Genomic DNA, 21,137 nt, shown 5'->3' on the forward strand with positions numbered 1-21,137 from the left:
ACCAATCTATGCCCAATACATTACAGATCTGCCAATCTTGAAAGGCTCATCAGTTTACTAGAAATGGTCTGCAAATCTGCTGATTGTTAACCATACACTAACAAACTTCAGCCTCAATTGATCTGTGAAATCAAACATGTTGGATAGCCTGATTTACCAATCACATTTTGGTTGGAATTTGCAATCTGTGAACCCCATACATTGCAGATTTATTCATACAATCATCTGCAAAACTTGCCACAATTGATTGTTGATGGGGCACCCACACGCAATAATGAGCAAATTACCTAATGTCGTTACAGATATCACTAATGATGACTGGGTGTCCATCAAGAGAAGACCACTATTGGAAACACTTTAAATTAATTTAATGAGACAATATATTATATAGACATTTCAATAGCGTTTGCTTCCTCTCTCGCCCCATGTGTATCAGGATCAGGATCCTCGGGATGAAAAGAATAAGCGTTTTCTCATAACACAAACGCATGACAGAAATGCATGGAAACTAGAGCAGCATTGCTTTATACATGGATTCAAAAATCCTTGGTGAAAAGCTATTGGTTACTGGAAGAAGTGTAGTATTTTATGTTGGGTACTTCTATATAGATTTGTAACATACTGTATTTCCACCATATGACTACCAGCATCTCACATGAATCTTGTATCATTAATGGTATATAATTACATCACTACTAACTTCCTTCTGCTTCAAAACCATAAAGCAGCACCCAGCATTAATTGCTACAATTTCAAAGACCTGTAACTTCTCCTTAGTGGGGAAAATCGTCTCTCTCTTTGTTTCCATTGTATAGTGTCAGTACCAACAAGGCTTGATCATTCACCTCATTGAGGTGAGCACTGAGATGGGTGTGAGCAGGAGGGCCAAAAGAAGGCTGTAATTACCTTATTGGTCTGCCATGTGTGGGAGCTGCATAGCTTTCTCCATGGTGTTACATAGCTCCCACACAAATGACTGATAATGGAGCCCCTGGAAACACAGCTGCATGTGGTGGGGGATACAGTGGGTAGTATAGATTTAATTCACTCATCTGCTTTTATAATATTCATCTGGAAAATGTTAAATTAATTGTAAGGTGTACCATTTGCTGTACACTATAGAACTATATGAACCAGCTAGCACAGATACTCTTCCTTCATTACAGTGAGCCACAGGAGCTTGCATTTTTAGGTCAGTCTACTAATTGTGATTGATCCATCCCATAACCGTAGAGCTGGATACAGAGGTTCAATAAATTTACAGCGAAAAGTGTGCAAGTGTTTCATTCCAGATGTGACATCAAAGAAGGATAGGACTCCAGATTCATAGTCCAGGAAAACACCAACTTTTTCTGGAGGTTTGTTAAGCTGTATCGATTTTCTCTCTGCTCTGTGGAATGCCCAGTATTCGCAATCATATCTTTTAATGCACCATGATCCATTGGTCCAACCAAGACGACTTAACTCAGAGTCCCCTTTCCTTTGTATAGTTGGGTAAGTGGCACCAATCCACCATCCGTTTCCTGCTTGGAGGACATCTACCTCCCAGTAATGACTACCAGAGTAGTATGAGTCTCTGCTTAGTATTTGCATGAGTTTATCAAACCTCTGAGGATGACTAGAGTTAAACTTCCCTAACCAAGCACAGTGTACTGTAAGACGGTCTTCTGAAAGCCTTAACTTAGGGTGCATTGTGTCAGGGTCTAAGGTTGGACTTCTGGTATCTGTGAAGACACATAAAGCAAATTAGAACAGGAACATAGTGTACGTTTTAAAGCCTTATGTTAATATTGCATTACACATTGGAAACATCATTCCTAAAGTGCTCCCAACTCCTAGCAAGAGTACTAAGGGCTGCTCTGTCCAGCTCATTCTTCCTGAGATTTTCCTTTTCTTCCTCACACAGCCCTGACCGAAATAGATGGAAGGTGTGAGCAGAAGGACCAATCACATGTAATTGGTCCTCCAGGTCAAATTTTTCATTCCTACACCAATTTAAAGATCGGTAACACAATTAATTAGCCAGCTCTGTATTACAGAACCAGATGAGGCCTGGGAAATAAAGGCTTCAAATATGGATGAAATCCCAGGCAGCTGTAATGTGGACTAGAACACCTCATAGTAGGCAGGAATTATGAAAGCCAATAAATGTGTTTCAATATAAAGAATTTTATCATAATTTGTTAATAAATTGCACTGGGGGGCACTTGTATATTTATTATAAGATAACAGCACATCAGCTGCTTAACAGCTCAGCAGTAAAGCTTGATATGACATTACACCACTGCTGCTCTGAGTGCTGTACTTACTGGAGTTTTAAACTGCTGTTTTGCAAATGAGTTATTTTGGCACTGGATGATCGATGGATTGGGGTGGAAAGGTGGCTTATAATTAGTATACTGCCCTTTTCTTTAATTATGCCAATGCTTGCATGCATTACTTGCTGGGACAAGATTTTGTAATATAAGTCAGGTTCACATAGTCATGACAGACAGTGGCAATTGGAATTTGCTGGCTATTCTATCAGCTACTTTCAGATGCTTTCCATTAAGTAGGCCTCATTTAGATTTAGAAGGGACTGCAGCTAGAATGTGCTTTCTTGCACCATAGCAAAACAACTTTAAGTTGGAAGGGCAGTAGCGTCCTATTCCAACTCTAAATTTCAATGCAAAAATTAACTGCCCACTATTGATGTGATATATCCAATAGCAAGCAATATTTTCCCTCCAATGCTACAAAAAGTAAAAATAGTCCACGGTAAGGTGCTAACAAAACAAGTTATGACCCTTGATGTATAGACACCCTGATTTATTTTATTATCAGGAGTTATGACCAGGGGGTATATTTAATACAGGTTGAGTATCCCATATCCAAATATTCCGAAATACGGAATATTCCGAAATACGGAATATTCCGAAATACAGACTTTTTTGAGTGAGATAGTGAAATCTTTGTTTTTTGATGGCTCAATGTACACAAACTTTGTTTAATACACAAAGTTATTAATAATTTCTCTATCGTCCTAGTGGATGCTGGGGTTCCTGAAAGGACCATGGGGAATAGCGGCTCCGCAGGAGACAGGGCACAAAAAGTAAAGCTTTATGATCAGGTGGTGTGTACTGGCTCCTCCCCCTATGACCCTCCTCCAAGCCTCAGTTAGGTTTTTGTGCCCGTCCGAGAAGGGTGCAATCTAGGTGGCTCTCCTAAAGAGCTGCTTAGAAAAGTTTAGCTTAGGTTTTTTATTTTACAGTGAGTCCTGCTGGCAACAGGATCACTGCAACGAGGGACTTAGGGGAGAAGAAGTGAACTCACCTGCGTGCAGGATGGATTGGCTTCTTTGGCTACTGGACATTAGCTCCAGAGGGACGATCACAGGTACAGCCTGGATGGTCACCGGAGCCTCGCCGCCGCCCCCCTTGCAGATGCTGAAAAGAGAAGAAGGTCCAGAATCGGCGGCAGAAGACTCCTCAGTCTTCTTAAGGTAGCGCACAGCACTGCAGCTGTGCGCCATTGCTCTCAGCACACTTCACACGGCAGTCACTGAGGGTGCAGGGCGCTGGGGGGGGGGCGCCCTGGGAAGCAATGTAAACCTATTTTTTGGCATAAAATACCTCACATATAGCCTCCGGGGGCTATATGGAGATATTTAACCCCTGCCAGAATCCGTTAAAGAGCGGGAGACGAGCCCGCCGAAAAAGGGGCGGGGCCTATCTCCTCAGCACACAGCGCCATTTTCCTCACACAGCTCCGCTGGTCAGGAAGGCTCCCAGGCTCTCCCCTGCACTGCACTACAGAAACAGGGTAAAACAAGAGAGGGGGGGCAAAATTGTGGCAAAATTATATATATATTAAAGCAGCTATATAGGGAGCACTTATTATAAGGCTATCCCTGTCATATATAGCGCTTTTGGTGTGTGCTGGCAAACTCTCCCTCTGTCTCCCCAAAGGGCTAGTGGGGTCCTGTCTTCTTTAAGAGCATTCCCTGTGTGTCTGCTGTGTGTCGGTACGTGTGTGTCGACATGTATGAGGACGATATTGGTGTGGAGGCGGAGCAATTGCCAAATATGGGGATGTCACCCCCTAGGGAGTCGACACCAGAATGGATGGCTTTATTTATGGAATTACGGGATAGTGTCAACACGCTAAAGCAGTCGTTTGACGACATGAGACGGCCGGACAATCAATCAGCACCTGTCCAGGTGCCTCAAACACCGTCAGGGGCTGTAAAACGCCCGTTACCTCAGTCGGTCGACACGGACCCAGACACAGGCACTGATTCCAGTGGCGACGGTGACGAATCAACCGTATTTTCCAGTAGGGCCACACGTTATATGATTTTGGCAATGAAGGAGGCGTTACATATTGCTGATACTACAGGTACCACAAAACAGGGTATTATGTGGGGTGTGAAAAAACTACCTATAGTTTTTCCTGAATCAGATGAATTAAATGAGGTGTGTGATGAAGCGTGGGTTGCCCCCGATAAAAAACTGCTAATTTCAAAGAAGTTATTGGCTTTATACCCTTTCCCGCCAGAGGTTAGGGCGCGCTGGGAAACACCTCCTAGGGTGGACAAGGCGCTCACACGCTTATCAAAACAAGTGGCGTTACCCTCTCCTGAGACGGCCGCACTTAAAGATCCAGCAGATAGGAGGATGGAAAATATCCAAAAAAGTATATACACACATACAGGTGTTATACTACGACCAGCTATAGCGACAGCCTGGATGTGCAGTGCTGGGGTAGCTTGGTCAGAGTCCCTGATTGAAAATATTGATACCCTGGATAGGGACAATGTTTTACTGTCTTTAGAGCAAATAAAGGATGCGTTTCTTTATATGCGTGATGCACAGAGGGATATTTGCACACTGGCATCACGGGTAAGTGCTATGTCCATTTCGGCCAGAAGAAGTTTATGGACGCGACAGTGGTCAGGTGATGCGGACTCAAAACGGCATATGGAAGTTTTGCCGTATAAAGGGGAGGAGTTATTTGGTGTTGGTCTATCGGATTTGGTGGCCACGGCTACAGCCGGGAAATCCACGTTTTTACCTCAAGTCACTCCCCAACAGAAAAAGACACCGACTTTTCAGCCGCAGCCCTTTCGTTCCTTTAAAAACAAGAGAGCAAAGGGATATTCATATCTGCCACGAGGCAGAGGAAAGGGGAAGAGACTGCAACAGGCAGCTCCTTCCCAGGAACAGAAGCCCTCCCCCGCTTCTACAAAAGCCTCAGCATGACGCTGGGGCTTCTCAAGCGGACTCGGGGGCGGTGGGGGGTCGTCTCAAGAATTTCAGCGCGCAGTGGGCTCACTCGCAGGTGGATCCCTGGATCCTGCAGATAATATCTCAGGGTTACAGGTTGGAACTAGAGACGTCTCCACCTCGCCGTTTCCTGAAGTCTGCTTTACCAACGTCCCCCTCCGACAGGGTGACGGTCTTGGAAGCCATTCACAAGCTGTACTCTCAGCAGGTGATAGTCAAGGTACCCCTTTTACAACAAGGAAAGGGGTATTATTCCACTCTATTTGTGGTACCGAAGCCGGATGGCTCGGTAAGACCTATTCTAAATCTGAAATCCTTGAACCTGTACATAAAAAAGTTCAAGTTCAAGATGGAGTCACTCAGAGCGGTGATAGCGAACCTGGAAGAAGGGGACTTTATGGTATCCTTGGACATCAAGGATGCGTATCTCCACGTTCCAATTTACCCCTCACACCAGGGGTACCTCAGGTTCGTCGTACAGAACTGTCACTATGAGTTTCAGACGCTGTCGTTTGGATTGTCCACGGCACCTCGGGTCTTTACCAAGGTAATGGCCGAGATGATGATTCTTCTTCGAAGAAAAGGCGTATTAATTATCCCATACTTGGACGATCTCCTAATAAGGGCAAGGTCCAGAGAACAGCTAGAGATGGGACTAGCACTGTCTCAAGAAGTGCTAAAGCAGCACGGGTGGATTCTGAATATTCCAAAATCCCTGTTAATTCCGACAACACGTCTGCTGTTCTTAGGGATGATTCTGGACACGGTTCAGAAAAAGGTTTTTCTCCCGGAGGAAAAAGCCAAGGAGTTATCCGAACTTGTCAGGAACCTCCTAAAACCAGGAAAGGTGTCTGTACATCAATGCACAAGAGTCCTGGGAAAAATGGTGGCTTCTTACGAAGCAATTCCATTCGGCAGATTCCACGCAAGAGTTTTCCAGAGGGATCTGCTGGACAAATGGTCAGGGTCGCATCTTCAGATGCACCAGCGGATAACCCTGTCTCCAAGGACAAGGGTATCTCTTCTGTGGTGGTTGCAGAGTGCTCATCTATTGGAGGGCCGCAGATTCGGCATACAGGATTGGATCCTGGTGACCACGGACGCCAGCCTGAGAGGCTGGGGAGCAGTCACACAAGGAAGAAACTTCCAGGGCGTGTGGTCGAGCCTGGAAACGTCTCTTCACATAAACATTCTGGAACTAAGAGCAATCTACAACGCTCTAAGCCAGGCAGAACCTCTGCTTCAAGGAAAACCGGTGTTGATCCAGTCGGACAACATCACGGCAGTCGCCCATGTAAACAGACAGGGCGGCACAAGAAGCAGGAGTGCAATGGCAGAAGCTGCAAGGATTCTTCGCTGGGCGGAGAATCATGTGATAGCACTGTCAGCAGTGTTCATCCCGGGAGTGGACAACTGGGAAGCAGACTTCCTCAGCAGACACGACCTTCACCCGGGAGAGTGGGGACTTCATCCAGAAGTTTTCCACATGCTTGTAACCCGTTGGGAAAGACCAATGGTGGACATGATGGCGTCTCGCCTCAACAAAAAACTGGACAGGTATTGCGCCAGGTCAAGAGATCCGCAGGCAATAGCTGTGGACGCGCTGGTAACGCCTTGGGTGTACCAGTCGGTGTATGTGTTTCCTCCTCTGCCTCTCATACCAAAAGTATTGAGAATTATACGGCAAAGAGGCGTAAGAACGATACTAGTGGCTCCGGATTGGCCAAGAAGGACTTGGTACCCGGAACTTCAAGAGATGATCACGGAGGATCCGTGGCCTCTACCTCTGAGAAGGGACCTGCTTCAGCAGGGTCCCTGTCTGTTTCAAGACTTACCGCGGCTGCGTTTGACGGCATGGCGGTTGAACGCCGGATCCTAAAGGGAAAAGGCATTCCGGAAGAAGTCATTCCTACCTTGATTAAAGCAAGGAAGGAAGTAACCGCGCAACATTATCACCGCATTTGGCGAAAATATGTTGCGTGGTGCGAGGATCGGAGTGCTCCGACGGAGGAATTTCAACTGGGTCGATTCCTACATTTCCTGCAATCAGGATTGTCTATGGGTCTCAAATTGGGATCTATTAAGGTTCAAATTTCGGCCCTGTCGATTTTCTTCCAGAAAGAATTGGCTTCAGTTCCTGAAGTCCAGACCTTTGTTAAGGGAGTACTGCATATACAGCCCCCTGTGGTGCCTCCAGTGGCACCGTGGGATCTCAATGTTGTTTTGGACTTTCTCAAATCTCATTGGTTTGAACCACTAAAAAATGTGGATTTGAAATATCTCACATGGAAAGTGACCATGCTACTAGCCCTGGCTTCGGCCAGGAGAGTGTCAGAACTGGCAGCTTTATCTTACAAAAGCCCATATCTGATTTTCCATTCGGACAGGGCAGAACTGCGGACTCGTCCGCATTTTCTCCCTAAGGTGGTGTCAGCATTTCATCTGAACCAGCCTATTGTAGTGCCTGCGGCTACAAGCGACTTGGAGGACTCCAAGTTGTTGGACGTTGTCAGAGCTTTAAAAATATACATTTCAAGGACAGCTGGAGTCAGGAAATCTGACTCACTGTTTATACTATATGCTCCCAACAAGTTGGGCGCTCCTGCGTCTAAGCAGACTATTGCGCGCTGGATTTGTAGTACGATTCAGCTTGCACATTCTGTGGCAGGCCTGCCACAGCCAAAATCGGTAAATGCCCACTCCACAAGGAAGGTGGGTTCTTCTTGGGCGGCTGCCCGAGGGGTCTCGGCATTACAACTCTGCCGAGCGGCTACGTGGTCGGGGGAGAACACGTTTGTAAAATTCTACAAATTTGATACCCTGGCTAAGGAGGACCTGGAGTTCTCTCATTCGGTGCTGCAGAGTCATCCGCACTCTCCCGCCCGTTTGGGAGCTTTGGTATAATCCCCATGGTCCTTTCAGGAACCCCAGCATCCACTAGGACGATAGAGAAAATAAGAATTTACTTACCGATAATTCTATTTCTCGGAGTCCGTAGTGGATGCTGGGCGCCCATCCCAAGTGCGGATTATCTGCAATAATTGTACATAGTTATTGTTACCTAAATCGGGTTATTGTTGTAGGGAGCCATCTTTCAGAGGCTCCTCTGTTATCATACTGTTAACTGGGTTTAGATCACAGGTGTGATTGGTGTGGCTGGTATGAGTCTTACCCGGGATTCATAAATCCTTCCTTATTGTGTACGCTCGTCCGGGCACAGTATCCTAACTGAGGCTTGGAGGAGGGTCATAGGGGGAGGAGCCAGTACACACCTGATCATAAAGCTTTACTTTTTCTGCCCTGTCTCCTGCGGAGCCGCTATTCCCCATGGTCCTTTCAGGAACCCCAGCATCCACTACGGACTCCGAGAAATAGAATTATCGGTAAGTAAATTCTTATTATTGTATTAAATTACCTTCAGGCTGTGTATATAAGGTGTATATGAAACATAAATTAATTGTGTGAATGTAGACACACTTTGTTTAATGCGCAAAGTTATAAAAAACGTTGGCTAAAATTACCTTTAGGCTGTTTGTATAAGGTGTATATGTAACATAAATGCATTCTGTGCTTAGATTTAGGTCCCATCACCATGATAGCTCATTATGTTATCTAATTATTCCAAAATACGGAAAAATCCGATATCCAAAATACCTCTGGTCCCAAGCATTTTGGATAAGGGATACTCAACCTGTATTTAATTGGCAGCTTTGATTTAAAACAGCAATAGGAATCAATGCTAAACAAGCCTAAATATACCCCCTAGAGCAGAGGTTCCCAACCACAGTCCTTAAGGCACACTAAGGGATCAATTCAATTGTTTTTGCCCATCTATTTTTCCAGTCTAAATGTAATATTTAGAAGCCCAAACAACAGTCAATATTTAATTGTTTTTGGGTGTCCAAGCTCCCATTTAGACACCCAAGTGCCGACTTAGGGCACATTTCTTCTCACCCCTGTGGCTAACGGGCGTCTAAATGAAGTAACCTCTAAATTGCTCAGTTGAGCGCTCCCCTAGTGGTTGCAGCAGGGGAAACAATTGAATCACCTCTAAGAATCCAGGTTTTAAGGATAGCTATACATGAGCACAGGTGACTTAATCCGTACCTCAGTTATTTTGATCTAACAATGCGTGCTCAAGCATGGATATCACTGAAACGGGAAGCGGTTAGCATACCGCCAGTTGGGATCCCGGCGATCACAATACAGATGCCGGAATCTCGACAAACGGTGACATGCCAGAATAACGGCAACACAGGCTATTCTCCCTCAGCGGGTGGAGAATAATCTGTGGCAAGCCTGCAAAGGCCTTACTAGCGCTCACCCCGCTGCCGGCATACTGGCGGCTGCCAGTATATCATACTGAATCCACTGAAATCTGGACTGTCATACCCCTTTTCCACTGACATGAAAATCCCAGGTTATTGCATGTGAACCTGGGATATTTGCCAGTGGAAACGGCTCCACCAGGGTTCGTCCAGTCACTTGGGAATCCTGCCCATGTACCTAGCAGGGTTTTACACGGGAAGGTACTGGGTGAGCTGCAGTGTAAACAGGTTACCCAGGTCGTCTGAACAGGTACCCATTTCCAGCATGGGGAGAGCCACATTCCGGCCATAACCGCATGCAGGGGGAGGAAGGGGGGGGGGGGGTTCCGAGTGCCTAGACCCCCCCTGGCTGCCAAGCGATGTTTGTTTGTTTTTACCAAGCAGCTCAGACAGTGATGCCGTTGCGGTAACTGTGTCTAACACTGACCGGGAGCGGAAAGTGGAGAAGTTGCCCAAAGCAACCAAACAACTCCTAATTGTCATTTATCTAGCACAGTTTTTGAAATTCAGAAGGTGATCGGTTGCTTTGGGCAACTTCTCCACTTTTTCTCTTTCCAAGGCTTGTTACATCTGCCCTTAACCCTGTATGTATAGCTATTGCCTCTTACTTTATTTTACATATGTATTGGGCCTTAGCACATACTAGACACTTTGGCAGCCCACCAGGACCTGGAAGATACTAATATATTTATTTTCTTTATATCTACTTTAATAATGAAGGCCCTCCCTTAATGTGAGCAGTGCCTAGATATCAAGGTGCAAGAAATTGAGCAGGGTTAGACGGGCCACCTCCTGGCAGATACAGAAACCCAGACGGCCCCTAGTAGCATACTAAATAGATGTGCCTTGCAGCCAAGGGGCAGGCAGATGATCCTGCCAGGCCACTTAAGCCACAATCAGAGCAGCCAGGCATCATCGTCGTTCTGCTTCTCAGGTGCAGCCATGTGGTGTGCTGCCTATGTAGAACACTGACTGATTGCTGAATTAGCAGCACTGTTCACCAGGGTGCTATCATTTCAAGCATGAAGCGTTTTCCCTGGATTTTGAAATGGATGTGGACTGGACTTTGGCCCACTTTCAAATACTGTACAAGTGTGCACCCACTGCATGCTACTACTTTCTCAATCCAACCCTCCTTAAACGTCTATTGGTAATTCTATCCATTGGGGGTAATTCTGAGTTGATCACAGCAGGAATTTTGTTAGCAGTTGGGCAAAACCATGGAGGTAATTCCAAGTTGATCGCAGCAGGATATTTTTTTAGCAGTTGGGCAAAACCATGTGCACTGCAGGGGGGGGGGGGCAGATATAACATTTGCACATTTGCAGAGAGAGTTAGATTTGGGTGGGTTATTTTGTTTCTGTGCAGGGTAAATACTGGCTGCTTTATTTTTACACTGCAATTTAGATTGCAGATTGAACACACCACACCCAAATATATCTCTCTCTGCACATGTTATATCGGCCCCCCTGCAGTGCACATGGTTTTGCCCAACTGCTAAAAAATTTCCTGCTGCGATCAACTTGGAATTACCCCCCATGTGCACTGCAGGGGAGGCAGATATAACATGTGCAGAGAGAGTTAGATTTGGGTGTGGGGTGTTCAATCTGCAATCTAAATTGCAGTGTAAAAATAAAGCAGCCAGTATTACCCTGCACAGAAACAAAATAACCCACCCAAATCTAACTCTCTCTGCACATGTTATATCTGCCTCCCCTGCAGTGCACATGGTTTTGCCCAACTGCTAACAAAGTTCCTGCTGCGATCAACTCAGAATTACCCCCATTGTTGCATAACACTATTTCTCATACGTCCTAGAGGATGCTGGGGTCACATCAAGAACCATGGGGTCACGGGATCCACAGGAGACATGGGCACTTTAAGACTTTCAAAGGGGTGTGAACTGGCTCCTCCCTCTATGCCCCTATTCCAGACTCCAGTTTAGAATCTGTGCCCAGGCAGACTGGATGCACACTGAGGAGCTCTACTGAGTTTCTCTGAAAAGACTATGTTAGGTTTTTTATTTTCAGTGAGCACTGCTGGCAACAGTCTCCCTGCTTCGTGGGACTTAGGGGAGAGAAGTCAGACCTACTTCTGTGAGTTTAAAGGCTCTGCTTCTTTGGCTACAGGACACCATTAGCTCCTGAGGGTCTGATCGCTAGGTACGCCTAGATGCTCGTTCCCAGAGCCTGCCGTCACCTCCCTTTCAGAGCCAGAAGTCAGGTTAGTAGAAGAAGATCAGAAGACTTCAGTGACGGCTTTGAGGTACCGCACAGCGTCCGCGCTGCGCGCCATGCTCCCACACTCAGAGGCACTACAGGGTGCAGGGCGCGGAGGGGGGGCGCCCTAGGCAGCATTTTAACCTCAAAATAACTGACTGGCAAGAGCGGACATAGTGCCAGGGCACTGTCCGGACCCCCGCCAGTATATATATATATTTTTTAAAAGAGCGGTTCTGAAGCGCGCCATTATGGGGGCGGGGCTTAGCCCTCACAGCACACAGCCCAGCGCCATTTTCTCTACACAGGCTGCAGAGACGCTGGTCATTCCTCACACTGCTGTACAAGTAACAGGGTGCAAAACTGGGGGGGGGGGGCACAGTGATTTTGGTGCATTGTATGTAATTTATAAAAGCGCTGCAGGTCTGGGACATTTTCTGTAGTGTTCAGACCGGGTTTGGGCGCTGGGGTGTGAGCTGGCAATATCTCCCTCTGTGTCTCTCTGACAGGCTTTACTGTGGGTCTGTCCCCTATAGGCCCAGTGTATCTGCGTGTGGTGGGTGCACGTGTGTCGGCATGTCTGAGGCGGAGTGCTCTTCCCAGGAGGAGACTATGTTAGGGACACAAATGGCTGTGGGAGTGACACTGTCGGCATCGCCGACACCTGATAGGGTGAATGTTTTGAGTGCTTTGAATGCAAATGTGGCTCTGATAAATAAAAGATTGGATAAATTTGAGTCTCAGAACCAGGCTTGGAAGAAATCCGTAGAGGATGTGTTGTTTCAAGTCCAGACCCCCTCGGGGTCACAAAAACGTTCATTTGCCCAGCTGACAGACACGGATACCGACATGGACACTGACTCAAGTGTCGACTATAGTGATGCAAGATTAGATCCAAAACTGGCAAAGAGCATTCAATACATGATTGTGGCTATAAAGATGTATTACATATCACGGAGGACCCTACTGTTCCTGATACTAGGGTCTGTATGTATAAAGGAAAGAAACCTGAGGTAACGTTTCCTCCCTCTCATGAACTGAACACGCTTTGTGAAAAGGTTTGGAAAGTCCTGAGAAAAAGTTTCAGATTCCCAAAAGGATTGTAGTGGCGTATCAGTTTCCCTCTGGGGATAGGGAAAAATGGGAGTCACCCCCCATTGTGGACAAAGCTCTGTCACGGCTGTCCAAAAAGGTACCTCTTCCGTCCCCTGACACGGCAGCCCTAAAGGAACCTGCGGATCGTAGGCAGGAAAATACATTGAAATCCATTTATGTCACCACAGGTACGCTACTCAGACAAGCCATTGCGTCTGCGTGGGTGAGTAGTGCTATCAAAAAATGGGCAGATAACTTGTCATCTGAAATGGATACCCTAGATAGGGATAGCATTCTTTTGACACTAGGTCATATCAGGGACGCTGCAGTCTACCTAAAGGAAGCTGCAAGAGATATTGGCCTCTTGGGATCACGGGCCAATGCCATGGCAGTCTCAGCTAGGAAAGCATTGTGGATTCATCAATGAAATGCTGATGCTGACTCCAAGAAAGCTATGGAGTCTCTACCGTATAAGGGTGGTGTGTTGTTTGGTGACGGCCTCGCTGATTTGGTATCTACGGCTACCGCGGGTAAGTCATCATTTTTACCTTATGTGCCTGCACCACAAAAAAAAGGACACCACTATCAGATGCAGTCCTTTCGGCCTAATAAATACAGAAGGGGCCGAGGGTCTTCCTTCCTTGCTACGAGAGGAAAGGGAAAAGGTAAACGAGCACCGGCCGTGGCCGGTTCCCAGGAGCAGAAGTCCTCCCCGGCTTCTGCCAAGTCCACCACATGATGCTGGGGCTCCTCTGTGGGAGTCCGCACCGGTGGAGGCACGTCTCAGGCTCTTCAGTCAGTTCTGGGCTCGTTCGGCCCTGGACCCATGGGTTTTAGAAATAGTGTCCCAAGGGTACAAACTGGAGTTTCAAGACGCCCCCCCTCACCGATTTTTCAAATCAGCCATACCAGCTTCTCTTCCAGACAGGGAGGTGGTATGCGCCGCAATACAAAAATTGTGTCACAATCAAGTCATTGTCAGGGTTCCCCTGTCACAACAGGGAGAAGGTTTTTATTCAAGCCTGTTCGTGGTCCCGAAGCCAGACGGCTCAGTCAGACCAATCCTGAACCTCAAATCCCTCAATTTCTACCTTAAAATATTCAAATTCAAGATGGAATCTCTCCGGGCGGTGATCTCCAGTCTGGAGGAGGGGGATTTTATGGTGTCGGTAGACATAAAGGATGCCTACTTGCACGTTCCAATTTATCCCCCACATCAGGCTTACCTCAGCTTTGCAGTTCGGGATTGTCATTACCAATTTCAGACGTTGCCGTTTGGTCTGTCCATGGCTCCGAGGATTTTCACCAAAGTAATGGCCGAAATGATGGTTCTCCTTCGCAAACAAGGAGTCACGATTATCCCATACTTGGACGATCTCCTGATAAAGGCGAGATCCAGGGACCAATTGATGCAAAATATTACACTCTCCATGACAATTCTGCAGCAACATGGTTGGCTCCTAACTTGCCAAAATCACAGTTGATTCCGACGAGACGGCTGTCGTTTTTAGGAATGATTCTGGACACATAATTACAGAGAGTTTTTCTTCCAGAGGAAAAGGCTCTGGAAATTCAGAACCTGGTCAAACAAATGCTGAAACCAACAAGAGTATCGATCCATCAATGCACTCGGTTGCTGGGGAAGATGGTGGCAGCCTACGGGGCCATTCAGTTTGGCAGATTCCATGCCAGAGTGTTTCAGTGGGACCTGTTGGACAAGTGGTCCGGGTCCCATCTGCACATGCACCGAAGGATAACCTTGTCTTCCAAGACCAGAATCTCATTCCTCTGGTGGCTGCACAGCTCTCACCTCCTAGAGGGACGCAGGTTCGGGATCCAGGACTGGATCTTAGTGACCACGGATGCGAGTCTCCGAGGCCGGGGAGCAGTCCCACAGGGGGAAAGCTTCCAGGGAAGATGGTCAAGCCAGGAGATGTGTCTACAAATAAATGTTCTGGAGTTAAGGGCTATTCACAACGGCCTTCTGCAAGCGGAACATCTTCTTCGCAATCGGCACGTCTTGATTTAGTCGGACAACATAACAGCAGTAGCGTACATAAACCGCCAGGGCGGAACAAAGAGCAGAGCGGCGATGGCAGACGCCACAAAGGTGCTCCGTTGGGCGGAAAGCTATACAAGCGCTCTGTCAGCGATCTTAATTCCAGGAGTGGACAACTGGGAAGCAGGCTTCCTCAGCAGACATGATCTCCATCCAGGAGAGTGGGGTCTTCATCAAGAGGTCTTTGCAGAAGTGACAAGTCTTTGGGGAATTCCTCAAATAGACATGATGGCATCTCGCCTCAACAAGAAACTTCAGAGATATTGTTCCAGGTCGAGAGACCCTCAAGCAATAGCAGTGGACGCTCTGGTGACACCGTGGGTGTTTCAGTCAGTGTACGTGTTTCCTCCGCTTCCACTCATTACAAAAGTGATAAAGATCATAAGAAGAACAAAGGTTCAAGCGATCCTCATTGTTTCAGACTGGTCAAGAAGGGCTTGGTATCCAGATCTGCAGGAATTACTCATAGGAGATCCCTGGCCTCTTCCTCTGAGGGAGGATCTGTTACAGCAGGGGCCGTGCGTGTTCCAAGACTTACCGCAACTTCGTTTGACGGCTTGGAGTTTGAACGTCGGATCCTAGCCCGAAAGGGTATTCCCAAGGAAGTCATCCCCACTCTTATTCAGACCAGGAAAGGAGTAACGTCTACACATTACCACCGTATTTGGAGAAAATACGTGTCTTGGTGTGGATCCAAGAAGGCTCCTACGGAAGAATTTCAGTTAGGACATTTTCTCCATTTTCTACAAGCCGGCGTGGATGCAGGCCTAAAGTTGGGCTCAATTAAAGTTCAAATTTCAGCTTTATCGTCCCCCCCAAAACAATTGGCCTCCCTTCCAGAAGTTCAGACCTTAGTGAAAGGCATGTTGCACATCCATCCTCCCTTTGTGCCCCCTGTGGCACCATGGGATCTTAACGTAGTGTTGCAATTCCTTCAATCTCATTGGTTTGAACCTTTACAGAAGGTAGAGTTGAAATTCCTTACTTGGAAAGTGGTCATGCTGTTGGCCTTGGCATCCGCAAGGCGGGTGTCTGAATTGGCGGCTTTGTCTCACAAGAGCCCTTATTTGATCTTCCATGAAGATAGAGCAGAGTTGAGGACTCGTCAGCAGTTTCTGCCAAAAGTGGTTTCGTCGTTCCACTTGAACCAACCTATTGTGGTGCCAGTGGCTACTGACGCCTTGCTGGAATCGAAGTTTCTCGATGTAGTAAGAGCTTTGAAAATTTATGTCGCCAGAACGGCTCAGTTTAGGAAAACAGAGGCTCTGTTTGTCCTGTATGCTCACAATAAAATTGGGGCTCCTGCTTCCAAGCAGACTATTGCGCGCTGGATCTGTCATACAATTCAGCAGGCTCATTCTACGGCTGGATTGCCGTTACCGAAATCGGTGAAGGCCCATTCTACCAGAAAGGTGGGCTCGTCCTGGGCGGCTGCCCGGGGGTTCTCGGCATTACAATTTTGCCGAGCGGCTACTTGGTCAGGTTCAAACACCTTTGGTAAGTTCTACAAGTTTGATACCCTGGCTAGTGAGGACCTCATGTTTGGTCAATCGGTGCTGCAGGGTGATCCGCACTCTCCCGCCCATTCTAGAGCTTTGGTATAACCCCATGGTTCTTGATGTGACCCCAGCATCCTCTAGGACGTATGAGAAAATAGGATTTTAATACCTACCGGTAAATCCTTTTCTCTCAGGCCCTCATTCCGAGTTGTTCGCTCGCTAGCAGATTTTAGCAGCATTGCACACGCTAGGCCGCCGGCCTCTGGGAGTGTATCTTAGCTTAGCAGAATTGCGAACGAAAGATTAGCAGAATTGCGAATAGAAAATTCTTAGCAGTTTCTGAGTAGCTCGAGACTTACTCATACACTGCGATCAGCTCAGCCCATTTTGTTCCTGGTTTGACGTCACAAACACGCCCTGCGTTCGGCCAGCCACTCCCCCGTTTCTCCAGACACTCCCGCGTTTTATCCTGGCACGCCTGCGTTTTTCCGCACACTCCAAGAAAACGGTCAGTTTCCGCCCAGAAACTCCCACTTCCTGTCAATCACACTCCGATCACTTCAACGATGAAAATTCTTCGTTTGGACCTGAGTAAATCTACTAAGTTTTGTGCTAAAATACTTAGCGCATGCGCGCTGCGTTCCATGCGCATGTGCATTTTTGCCTTAATCGCTCCGTTGTGAAAATCGTCAACGAGCGAACAACTCGGAATGACCCCCTTAGTCCGTAGAGCAGGGGTGGGGAACCTTTTTTCTACCGAGGGCCATTTGGATATTTATAAAATCCTTCGGGGGCCATACAAAAAATTTCAACTTAAAAAATTACCCTGCCCCCCAGTAGGTCTGCCCCTAAAAATGGGTGTGGCCAGTTAAAATGGGACGTGATACACATATGCCCCCAATAGTGCGGTGCCAGATCCACAATTGCCCCCACAGTGCCAGGTATACAAATGCCCCCACAGTGCCAGGTATACAAATGCCCCCCACAGTGCCAGGTATACAAATGCCCCCCACAGTGCCAGGTATACAAATGCCCCCCACAGTGCCAGGTATACAGATGTCCCCACAGTGCCAGGTATACAGATGTCCCCACAGTGCCAGGTATACAGAATAGATTCCCCCACAGTGCCAGGTATACAAATGCCCCCACAGTGCCAGGTATACAGATGCCCCCACAGTGCCATGGTATACAGATTCCCCCACAGTGCCAGGTATACAAATGTCCCCACAGTGCCAGGTATACAGATTCCCCCACAGTGCCAGGTATACAGATTCCCCCACAGTGCCAGGTATACAGATGCCCCCACAGTGCCAGGTATACAGATTCCCCCACAGTGCCAGGTATACAGATTCCCCCACAGTGCCAGGTATACAAATGCCCCCACAGTGACAGGTATACAGATTCCCCCACAGTGCCAGGTATACAAATGCCTCCCACAGTGCCAGGTATACAGATTCCCCCACAGTGCCAGGTATACAAATGCCCCCACAGTAACAGGTATACAGATTCCCCCACAGTGCCAGGTATACAAATGCCCTCCCCCCTCCCCTCCGTGCTGCTTACCGTGGACAGAGGAGAGCGCGGCTCAGTGGCTGTCGGGTGAAAGCGGCGGCGTGTAGTACTTCAAATCAGCCGCCGGTTCGAGAGCCAATGAGAGCTCGCGGACCGGCAGCCGCGGCTCCTGATTGGCTGCCGGTCCGCGAGCTCTGATTGGCTCACGGACCGGCGGCTGGTTTGAAGTACTACACGCCGCCGCTCCCACTCGACAGCCGCGCTCTCCTCCGTCTCCCTGTTCTGACAGCTGAGACACGCTGCCGCCGGACTGAGCGGCAGCGTGTCTCACTGACACAAGCTGGTGGGCCGGACCAAACGGCTTCGCGGGCCGTATACGGCCCGCAGGCCGGAGGTTCCCCGCCCCTGCCGTAGAGGATGCTGGGCGCCCGTCCCAGTGCGTACTGTATCTGTAGTTATTAGTTGTGGTTACACACATGTTGTGTTACGTTTATAGTCAGCCTGTTGCTGATAATGTTCATGCCGTTGACTTGCGTTGTGTTAAATACCATGTTGTATGGCGTGCTTGAGGTGTGAGCTGGTATGTATCTCACCTTAGTTTAACAATAAATCCTTTTCCTCGAAATGTCCGTCTCCCTGGGCACAGTTCCTATAACTGCAGTCTGGAGGAGGGGCATAGAGGGAGGAGCCAGTTCACACCCCTTTGAAAGTCTTAAAGTGCCCATGTCTCCTGTGGATCCCGTCTATACCCCATGGTTCTTGATGTGACCCCAGCATCCTCTACGGACTAAGAGAAAAGGATTTACCGGTAGGTATTAAAATCCTATTTATTGTATAATTACTTCTAATAAAGGGGTCTATTCATGACGCAGTGAAAAGCATGGAGAAGTGAGCCAGTGGAGAAGTTGCCCATGGCAACCAATCAGCATTGAAGTAACATTTATAATTTGTATAATATACAATTGTACGGAGCAGCTGATTGGTTTCCATCTGCAACTTCTCCACTGGCTCACTTCTCCACTCTTTTTACTGCTTCATGAATAGACCCCAATGTCATTAACTGCCCTCATATTCAGTATGTATATAGTTTTCATTTATGATTTCTCCTACCCAGTATGTACTTATTCTATGTACTTACACTATAGATAGCTGCTGTGTATTGTACTTTTGCTCTGTTACTCTGCAATGTTGTTGTCACAGCTTATAAATAAAATCTAATAATAATAATGAAAATAATTCAGCATTCAGAGTGGGTGATGCAAAGCCCCAGAACCTGGGAGGAGATGTCCATGGGCCCTATTCTGGTTGTTTTAAAACCGCTCCCACCTTAAAGTGGACTAAAAGACACCCCATACACACTTCCCCATTGCTGTTCTTCATGATGGTTCTCCACATAAGGATATATATTAGTTATAAGTGAAGGATTATTATTATTATCTGACTCTGATTTTGCTGTTGGGCCATCATACTTTTTTTTATGACTCTTCATCATACTCCCCAGGCCCACCATTTCACTCTCACATCAGGTGCAAACACAGGATTCGTAATGGGGGATGGGGGCTTTCTGCATATACTCATACACTTTATGTATATGTATGTATATGTATATATATATATGCACATACATACATATTATACAGTATATAGCCAATATATGAGCGGCACATCCAATTTTAAAAAGTGTACTTTGCCCGGTGCCTCTCCTAGGTCTCCTCAGCAGGATCCACATATCAGTCATACAGGCGGCTCACGGGATTTCCAAACACAGACACATGACAGCAGTTTAAATCGACACTTCGAGGCTTTACCAGTTAACCTCATCAGGATATATTATACAGTATATATATTTACATATATATGAAACATACATCGGACTACAGATCGCCCCCACACACACACATACATACAGACACTCAGACCTCCCTCCTTCATCCGCCCAAACACACACATTCACTTGTATTGCAGACTGCCCCCGCACCCCAACCCCCCCTTCCCCCAACACATCACACACACTGAAGACCATCTCGGCTCCCCCCTCCACACCAGAGGAGGATTTACCACAAGGCAACCAAGGCGGCTGCTTAGGGCTCTGTGGGTCTCAGGGGGCCCGCCAAACAGGCTGTATGGAGGGCATTTCCGGAAGAACACGACAGCCGTCAAAAATTTCGGAGCACTGAGCTGGCTGAACACTCCCAGCAGGCAGTCAGTGACATACCTCCCAACATGACCCTCTCCAGGAGGGACAGAATGTTCTGCTCCTGCACTTCCCTCTTAATGTATGATTGCCATCACCTGTGGTGAAACACCTTTCTTATCCATGAACCTGTTCAACACAGGTGCCGGCAATCATAAATTAAGAGAAAAGTCCAGAAGCAGAGCATTGTGTCCCTCCTGGAGAGGGTCATGTTGGGAGGTATGCAGTGATTAGACAGGGTTATATAGAAATATACTGGCACCGGCTGTAAATCCAATAAGAGACAATGGAACGTTTATATAAAATAATTTTTCATATAAAAAAAAAACTGATTACATTCATTAAAAGAGAGAAAGGTGTAACGTCTCTCTACCAGAATTAAATTTAAAAGTTAAAAAAATCAGGTACAATTACCACTTTTTTCTCACTCATTTGTAAATGGTTCACAACTTCTGGCTAGGACTCATTCCTCAATCCTCAGTATAGCAATTAGTTTGTTGTTTATAGGTATTACCCGATCTTTTACATTCAGTCCCTAGGGTATCTCAGTTGCAAGCGGAGATCCAGATGACAACAGTGGAGCGATCCGGGCCCCAAAAAAGGTACCTTTAGTAGAGTTCCACAAGAAGCAATTAGTCCAATTGGTGCCAGAGATGGATCCGAGTGGTTACAATGCTGGTGGTCAATGGTATTCAGCTATCAGTGATTAGACAGCTGTTGGATGCCGGCTCCAGCACATGCCTGTGTCTCCATGCCTGCAGTGTTGTAAGCCTTGATCACTCATATACAATGCAGTCAGTGGGGTAAATTTACTAAGATGGGAGTTCTATGTAAGATGGGATGTTGCCCATAGCAACCAATCAGATTCTACTTCTTATTTATACCCCTTTCAGACCGCATGAGTGGGTGGCACACGGGAGCCTGACACGGGAACTCCCAGTGTGCGCCCTGTTGCCGCTGTCTGCAA

General features: G+C 47.1%; 1 protein-coding gene across 1 annotated transcript in view; it reads right to left on the reverse strand.

Moving 5' to 3' along the window:
* Positions 1-351: 351 nt before the first annotated feature.
* TRIM14 (tripartite motif containing 14) overlaps positions 352-21,137 on the reverse strand; it is a 90,964-nt gene continuing 70,178 nt past the window's right edge. The window contains exon 6 of the mRNA XM_063914633.1: positions 352-1,724. Coding sequence (XP_063770703.1) covers positions 1,189-1,724 — 536 coding nt within the window. The 3' untranslated portion in view covers positions 352-1,188. The remainder of the gene's footprint in view (positions 1,725-21,137) is intronic.

This window comes from Pseudophryne corroboree, chromosome 1 (genome assembly GCF_028390025.1).
Source record: "Pseudophryne corroboree isolate aPseCor3 chromosome 1, aPseCor3.hap2, whole genome shotgun sequence".
NCBI lineage: Eukaryota > Metazoa > Chordata > Amphibia > Anura > Myobatrachidae > Pseudophryne > Pseudophryne corroboree.